The sequence below is a fragment of the Cnephaeus nilssonii genome (genome assembly GCF_951640355.1).
Source record: "Cnephaeus nilssonii genome assembly, chromosome: 10".
Lineage (NCBI taxonomy): Eukaryota > Metazoa > Chordata > Mammalia > Chiroptera > Vespertilionidae > Cnephaeus > Cnephaeus nilssonii.
The window spans coordinates 92478011-92486908 of record NC_137081.1 but is presented as its reverse complement, the minus strand read 5'-3'; the positions used below and the strand labels follow the sequence as shown (position 1 = coordinate 92486908).

The 8898-nt window shown below is 60.7% G+C and overlaps 1 protein-coding gene across 1 annotated transcript in view; it reads right to left on the bottom strand.

Annotated features, from left to right (window-relative positions):
• Nucleotides 1-966: 966 nt before the first annotated feature.
• MYO7B (myosin VIIB) overlaps nt 967-8898 on the bottom strand; it is a 58134-nt gene continuing 50202 nt past the window's right edge. The window contains 2 exon segments of the mRNA XM_079781785.1: nt 967-3457; nt 4251-4461. Coding sequence (XP_079637911.1) covers nt 3281-3457; nt 4251-4461 — 388 coding nt within the window. The 3' untranslated portion in view covers nt 967-3280.

The window sequence follows — 8898 nt, the reverse complement described above, 5'->3', positions numbered from 1 at the left end:
CCTCCCCCGCCGCCCCTGCACCCCCTCCTCCCCTCCGCCCTGCACCCCCCTCCTCTCCATCCGCCCCTGCACCCCCTCCTCCCCGCCGCCCTGCACCCCCTCCTCCCCGTCCGCCCTGCACCCCCTCCTCCCCGCCGCCCTGCACCCCCTCCTCCCCATCTGCCCTGCACCCCCTCCTCTCCGTCCGCCCTGCACCCCCTCCTCTCCGTCCGGCCTCCTGCACCCCCTCCTCCCCGTCCGCCCCTGCACCCCCTCCTCCCCATCCGCCCTGCACCACCCCCTCCTCCCCCATCCGCCCTGCACCCCCCTCCTTCCCATCCGGCCTCCTGCACCCCCTCCTCCCCGTCCGGCCTCCTGCACCCCCTCCTCTCCGTCCGCCCTGCATCCCCTCCTCTCCGTCCGCCCTGCACCCCTCCTCTCCATCCGGCCCACGGGAGGCGGCACCCAGGCCTGGCGCCATGGTCTCCACCCAGCACCAAGCCAGGCCACAGGGCAGGTGACCCAGCCCCACTGCGCCAGCTGTCGCGCATTCCCCGCCCGGGCTCTGCCAGGTCACCCCGCCCGGACCCTGCCTCTGCCCCAGGGCACTTCTCCGCTTCTCTGCCTTCCTCGCCTCCTGCCGCCTGCCCTGCCCGCCCCTGGCACCCTCGCCCGGGCCCCGGCCCCCTGCCTCTGGCCCACACCGCTCTGGGAGCTCTTCCTCTCGGCTTCCAGCCCAGCTCCCGCCGCCCACCGCCCTCGGGCCGCAGCCCTGGGCAGCCCTCTGTGCAGTCGGTGCTCTGAGGACTTGCCCTCTCCTTCACCAGCCTGGGCAGCAGGGACGGGGGGGGGGGGGGCGCTCCCCCGCACCTCTCCCCAGTCACCCCAACACACCGCTGCGCCCCGCACCCTGCGGTCACGTTCCCACAGTCAGGCATGGCCCACAGAACTCCTGGGTGACCTTGGTGAGTCTAACTCTGGGTGGCAGCTACTCAGCTTTTCCTGGAACCCCAAAATGGAAGAAGGGAAGACATTAAACACCCTGGCTTCCTGGCTCCAAGGACGTCCAGGCGTCCTCCTGCCCGAGCTGCTTGCAGGTTACTTCCCTCAGTCAGAGTTCAGGCTGCGCAGGCCTGGGGGTGAGCTGAGGGTGCGCCCTCAGGCAGTGTGTGCGTGTGTCTCTGTGTGAGCATATGTGTGCTGTGGCAGGCATGTTTAGGAAGCAAGCACATGTGTGACTCACTATGGGGACCTGAGAGCCTGGGCCCAGGCCACTCTCTTCACGGAGAGTGGACTCGCTCTCAAGTGGGGCACAGACCCACTGGCCAGGCTGCCCCTCCAAGCCGGGCCCCGCGGGGCTGCTCCGGGGACTCAGGGTGGGCTCTGCATGGACGGGACCCTGACTTTCCTCTCCCACCTGCCCCCACCTTTTAGTGCGGTGCTCCATGCGTACCTGCACAGCCTGGGGGAGCCTGGGAGAGGAGCTAAGGGTGGGGGGGAGGGAGGGAGCCCCGGGCCTGTGAGAGGGGCTGCCCCAGGGGCCTGGCGGGGCACAGCCTCAGACCTGGAATGATGCCAGGGAGCAGGTGCCCCCTCAGCTCTCCAACTGAGCAGTGCGCCCGGAGGCTCCAGTGCCCAGCCGACACGTCCTTGTCCTCCGTGGGGGCCGAGAGTAGCGCCGCGGCCACTGGTCCCTCTTCTCGGCTCCCCAGGGGTGACCGCCCCGGCTGCTCTCTCAACCAAAACCGCAATCCATCCTCTCTCAGCGACAACAATGAGCTCAACGGAGACCAAGGCCCAGCTGTGAAGCTCACGTTAGAAAACTCTCAGAAGGAAACACGGGGCTAAGGCTTGGGTTGGACAACAGTTTCTAAGTCATGAAACCAAAGCACGAGCAACAACAGAAAAGTGGGCACCTGACAAGGCAGCTCAGCTGGTCAGAGCGTCATCCCGACGCACCAAGGCTGTGGGCCCATGCCCAGTCAGGGCACACACAAGAGCCAACCAATGATGCATAAACACGCGGACAACAAATCGATGTTTCTCTCTCCCTCTCTCTCTCTCTCTCCCCTCCCTCACTTCCTCTTTCTCTAAAATCAATCAATAAAAAAATAGGTAAGTTGGACTTCATCAAAATTAACACTTTTGTGCTTCAAAGAACACTATTAAGAAAGTGAAAAGATAACCCACAGAATTAAGTATTTACAAATTATATATCTGATAAGGTACTTATATTCAGAATACATAAAACTCTTACAACTCGACAGTAAAAGGACAACCCAATCAAAATGCGGGCAAAGGGTTCGGACGGAGGTTTCTCCAAAGAAGACACCCAAGAGGCCCAGACGCACGCGTCAGTCATCGGAGGCGCAGGCCAAGCCCCGCGCGACCCCCGTCACACCCGCCGGGCGGCCAGGAGCAGAGGCAGAGGATGCCCTGCGGGGGGCCGGGGAACGGGGCCTCACACGCTGGTGGTGGGAACGTGCCACGTGAGGCCATTCTGGAAAAGTTTGGTGGTCACACAAAAAGTTACACGGTGGGGCCCAGCAGTCGCTTTCCTGGGTACAATCCCCAAGGAAGTGAACACTGTCCACACAGCAGCTTGCACGTGAGTGGCCATAACAGCATTATTCAAAGTAGCCAAAAAGCAGAAGCAGCTCAAATGCCCACCAGCTGACGAAGGAATAAACAACCTGCGGCGCGCCCACACAGCGGACCGTCACGCCTCCACACGAAGAAGCCAAGTCCAGCACCGACCACACGGATAACCTTGAAAGCGCGGTGCGCGGGCCAGAAGCCAGTCCCAGGTATGAGATCCTACGAGCAGGCAGACCACAGAGGGAGGGAGTGGCTGCCGGGCTGGGCGGGTGCGGGCAGTGCAGAGGAAATGCGCATGGGAGGTTTCTGGTTGGCGTGACGAAATGTTTTAAATTGTGGCAACAGTTATCCAGCTCTGGGTGAATTTAGTAAAATCCACTGAGCTGTGTGCTTAAATGGGTGACTCATGCCTGGCCGGCGTGGCTCAGTGGTTGAGCATCTACCTATGAACCAGGAGGTCACAGTTCTATTCCCGGGCAGGGCACATGCCTGGGGTTGTGGGACAATCTCCAGTGAGGGCGTGCAGGACGCAGCCGGTAAATGATTCTCTCTCATCCTTGATATTTCTATATCTCTCTCTCTCTCCCTTCCTCTCTGAAATCAATGAAAATATATTTAAACCAAAAAAAAAATGGGTGAATCGCATGGAATGTGAATTATAACTCATTAGAACGATTACAGACAAAAAACATGCCTGGCCCACTCAACCCCCTCTTGCCCATGGCGAGCCGTGCGGGTGCCTACCTTCGGCCTGGTAGTACACCTCTCCAGCGAAGTGGGCAATGCCAAACCTGGCGTCGTGGATGTTCTTGGGCTGCAGGAAGGCCTTGTTGTTGGCATGGACGCTGTTCAGCTTTTGCAGCATGGTGGCATCCGTCCCCTGGGAACACAGCCACCCTGTGGGCTGAGGTCCAGAGCCCAGGCACAGGGGCAGCGGGGGCACCCACAGGGCTCAGGGCCTGCCACGGGCCAAAGCAACGGCGCTCCGAATGACCCACGGCCTTCCCACAGACAGGGAACTGACGCCCAGGGGGCAGGACTTCACATGAGCCAGGCAGAGCCAGGGCAGATACTGGGTCTGCCACCCTCCACTCCCAGCTCTCTGGCCCACCCTTCCCACCATGGTCCAGGCGCCCAGCCTGGCTCCCCTTCTCTGGATGCAGAGCTCCGACTGACTGCATCTGAGCGGCGTCTCCCCAGGGACAGGCAGGTCTCCCCAGGGACAGGCAGGTCTCCCCAAGAACAGGCAGGTCTCCCCAGGGACAGGCAGGTCTCCCCAGGGACAGGCAGGTCTCCCCAGGGACAGGAGGTCTCCCCAGGGACAGGCAGGTCTCCCCAAGGGCGAGAGAACTTTCCCTTCTCTCCCGGCTGCAGCCTTCCCCGCAGGTGCCCAGGAGGCCTCCCCGGGGCGCTCTGGAGTCTGACCCATGACAGATGTCTGTCATTCTGCGGGGAGTGGGGCAGGGTGGGAGCTGGGCCTCCAGGGATAGCAGGTCTGGTTGGGAGATGAGCTGAGGCTGGTTTGCTGATTCCTAGCTGAGGTTCCAGCAACCTCAGAACAAATGAGCCACCCGGGTGGGCGGGGTTGGGGGGGGTGGGGGGGGGACAGTTCCCCATCTCCCGGAGGAGACTGATGGGCGGGGTCTCAACCAGGGGGTGGGCTCAGGGCGCACCTGTGGGAGGCGGCTCTCCTCGTCCAGGAGGGAGATGATGCTCAGGGGCTTCAGGGCCAGCAGGTCCAGGGTGGGCCGGTTGTCCATGTAGCCCACGAAGTCCCAGGCGACGCCCTCGGAGCGGTACTCCTCCTGCTCCAAGGCGAACACGTGCTGCACGAAGAACTGCTGCAGGTGCTCGTTGGCGAAGTTGATGCAGAGCTGCTCGAAGCTGCGGCGGGGGGAGGGGGGGAGGGCGTCGGCTCTGCCCTGCGCAGCCACGTGAGCACACTCACCAGTGTTTGCGCAGAGCTCGCGCGTGCGTGCGCCACACGCACATCCCCTTCCCAGGGAGCTGTGTGCACGGGCACACCCGCCCCTCTCCGCTCCGCCCGCCATCTCACCTCCTCGCTCGCTCGGTGGCCAACAAACCAACAGAAAGGAGCCGCTCTGAAGGCATGCCACCCACCCTGCCTCCAGGGCCTCTGTGCCAGCCTGCCCACCGACAGGGAAATGATCCCGGGAACCGGTGTAACAGCCCGGCCCCGTGGCAAGGGCCGTGGCGTGAGAGGAGCTTCTGCAGACTCAGGAGTGGCTGCTGGGCTCCTCTGCATCCAGCAGACATGCTCCTGCCCCTGCCCCCCCCCCGCCCCGGGCCAGTCAGCAAACAGGAGTCATGCTGACCCCCCCCCCCCCAACTCCTCCCCGTTCCAATCCAGCTGGGCACACTTTGCCCTGCAAGTGCCTGACTCTTCCCTGCTTCCCAGCGACACAGGCCACCTCCCCCGCCCCAGGGAGCACCCCACGGTCCTCCTGTATCTGCCCCCTGGCCCCTCGGCCCTTTTGGGCTCGCTATGGAGGGAGCTTTCTGACCTGCAGGCCCAGCTCACCCCGCCCCAGGCAGGACCCAGGGACACAGCGGGAAGCCTGCCTCTGCCCCAGGATGGCCCCGGCCGGCCCTCTACTCTCCACGGGCTGCTTCCCCATCCCGTCGAGCCCTCACACGTTAGCGGCCGCTCTTCTCCTGCCTCCTGCCCAGGCCAATGGCACCCCGTCTCAGGCGGGCCTTCCTGCCTCAGGATGGCTGCCAATCAGCGCCAAAGCTCATCGTGCCTGCACTGGCTGTTCCCCATCTGCTGGCCCGGGACGGGAGGGCACAGGTGGGCATGTGCCCACTCCCCACACCTTGCTCAGCGGCTCTGTGGACACTGCGGGGGCATGGCTGAGCGACTGCAGCCCTGCCACAAACCCCGTGGCCCCTCCGGGAGGGCTCCTGGCGTCAACGGCCTGACCCCCCACAACCCACTAATGCTCCCGACGGCTTCCCATGCTTGGTCTGCCCACTGTTCCCGTAAGGACAGAAACCAACGGCCTGGCCACCTCCCAGTGACTGTGCCCTAGAGCTCCCATCACCCGGCGGTTCTGCCAGCCGTGCCCATGCTGCTGCCCTGCCCGCACAGCCGGCCGGAGCAGCCACACAGGGGCTCGCATGGGGACTGGCTCATCAGGGGGCCCCCAGGCTCCCGTGGAGACGGGCCGGGGCAGGGCATGTGAAGGCCGGGCCAGCCCTGCCTGCTCTGACACCCCGAGGCCCCACTGCGTGGGCCCAGTCCGGAGCCATCCCCAGCCCGGGATGAGCCAGGCTCCCTGAGAAGCTACTAGCCGATTGCATACGGGCACTTCACTCTCGCTCCAGCACTCACTTTCCTCACTGCCTGCCTGCCATCAGCTGTCCCAGGCTCCCCTTACCCCAGCCCTCATCACTTCACCGCTGCGGGGCACACAGCGATCAGCATCCTGGCTCTTCTTCAGAATCCATTCAGGGTTGCTGGGACACTGGCCAGAGGTGGCCTGCCCTGCCTTTATGCTGCCCAACTAAAACAACAGGGACAGCAACACCTTCCCCTTACCGAGCACCATAGGGCACCTGAAGGTGCCGGCCAGTCAATGACATTGACATTCTATTCACCCATCCCTAGCCTTAGCTCTAGCCCTAACCCTAACCCTAACCCTAACCCTTAACCCTAGCCCTAGCCCTAGCCCTAGCCCTACCCCTAACCCAACCCTAAACCTAGGCCTAGCCCTAACAATAACGCTAACCCTAACCCTAACCCTAACCCTAACCCTAACCCTAACCCTAACCCTAACCCTAACCCTAACCCTAACCCTAACCCTAACCCTAACCCTAACCCTAACCCTAACCCTAACCCTAACCCTAACCCTAACCCTAATCCTAGGCCTAGACCTAGCCCTAGCCCTAGCCCTAGCCCTAAAGCTAACCCTAGCCCTAACCCTAAACCTAACCCTAATCCTAGGACTAGCCTTAACCCTAACCATAGACCTAGCCCAAGCCTTAGCCCTAACCCTAGCTCTAGCCCTAACACTAAACCCTAAACCTAGCCCAAACATTGACCATAATCCTAACCTTAAACTTAACCCTAACCCTAGCCCTAGCCCTAGCCCTAACCCTAACCCTAATCCTAACCCTAATCCTAGCACTAGCCGTAACACTAACCATAGACCTAGCCCTAGCCTTAGCCCTAGCCCTAACCCTAACCCTAACCCTAACCCTAGCACTAGCCCTAATCCTAGCCCTAACTCTAACCCAAACCCTAGCCCTAATCCTAGCCCTAGCCCTAATCCAAACCCTAACCCTAGCTCTAGCCCTAACCCTAATCCTAACCCTAGCCCTAACCCTAACCCTAACCCTAGCCCTAGCCCAAGCCCTAACCCTAGCCCAAAACCTAACCCTAGCCCTAAACCAAACCGTAATCAAAACCTTAACCATAACCCTACCCTAGCCTTAAACCTAACCATGAACCTAACACTAGCCCGAACCCTAACCCTAACCCTAAACCTTACCCTAGCCCTAACCATAACCCTAGCCCTAACCTTAACTATAACCATAAACCTTAACCATAACCCTAAACCAAACCCCAGCCCTAGCCCTAACCATAACACTAACCCTAGCCCTAACCCTAGCCCAAACCCTAAAACTAGCCCTAACCCTAACCCTAACCCTAACCGTAGCCCTAACTTTAACAATAACCATAAACCTTAACCCTAACCCTAACCCTAACCCTAACCCCAGCGCTAGCTCTAGCCCTAACCCAAGCCCTACCTCTAACCCTAAACCTAACCTTAACCCAAGCCATAACCCAAACCCTAGCCCTAACCCAAACCCTAGCCCTAGACCAAACCCTAGCCCTAGCCCTAACCCTAGCCCTAGCCCTAACCCTAGCCCTAGCCCTAGCCCTAGCCCTAACCCTAGCCCTAGCCCTAACCCTAGCCCTAGCCCTAGCCCTAAACCTAACCCTAGCCCTAGCCCTAACCCTAGCCCTAGCCCTAACCCTAGCCCTAGCCCTAGCCCTAACCCTAGCCCTAGCCCTAACCCTAGCCCTAGCCCTAGCCCTAAACCTAACCCTAGCCCTAGCCCTAACCCTAACCCTAACCCTAACCCGAACCCTAACACTAACCCTAACCCTAGCCCTAACCCTAGCCCTAGACCTAACTCTAGCCCTAGCCCTAACCCTAGCCCTAGCCCTAGCCCTAACCCTAACAGTAGCCCTAGCCCTAGCCCTAAACCTAGCCCTAGCCCTAACCCTAACGCTAACCCTAACCCTAGCCCTAGCCCTAACCCTAGCCCTAGCCCTAACCCTAACCCTAGCCCTAGCCCTAGCCCTAACCCTAACCCTAACCCTAACCCTAACCCTAGCCTTAGCCCTAAACCTAACCCTAGCCCAAGCCCTAGCCCTAGCCTTAGCCCTAAACCTAACCCTAGCCCTAGCCCTAACCCTAGCCCTAGCCCTAGCCCTAACCCTAACCCTACCCCTACCCCTAGCCCTAACCCTAACCCTAACCCTAACCCTAACCCTAACCCTAACCCTAGCCCTAACCCTAGCCCTAGCCCTAACCCTAAACCTAACCCTAGCCCTAGCCCTAACCCGAACCCTAGCCCTAGCCCTAGTCCTAGCCCTAGCACTAACCCTAAACCTGACCTTAACCCTAGCCCTAACCCAAACCCTAGCCCTAACCCAAACCCTAGCCCTAGACCAAACCCTAGCACTACCCCTAACCCTAGCCCTAACCCTAACCCTAACCCTAACCCTAACCCTAGCCCTAGCCCTAGCCCTAGCCCTAACCCTAACCCTAGCCCTAGCCCTAGCCCTAACCCTATAGCCCTAGCCCTAGCCCTAGCCCTAACGCTAAACCTAGCCCTAGCACTAACCCTAACCCAAGCCCTAGCCCTAACCCTAACCCTAACCCTAACCCTAGCCCTAACCCTAACCCTAGCCCTAGCCCTAACTCTAGCCCTAGCCCTAACCCTAACCCTAGCCCTAGCCCTAACCCTAACCCTAGCCCTAGCCCTAACCCTAGCCCTAGCCCTAACCCTAACCCTAGCCCTAGTCCTAGCCCTAAACCTAGCCCTAGCCCTAGCCCTAACCCTAGCCTTAGCTCTAACCCTAGCCCTAGCCCTAGCCCTAACCCTAACCCTAGCCCTAGCCCTAGCCCTAACCCTAAACCTAACCCTAACCCTAGCCCTAGCCCTAACCCTAACCCTAACCCTAGCCCTAGCCCTAGCCCAAACCCTAGCCCTAGCCCTAGCCCTAACCCTACCCCTAGCCCTAACCCTAGCCCTAGCCCTAGCCCTAACCCTAGCCCTAGCCCT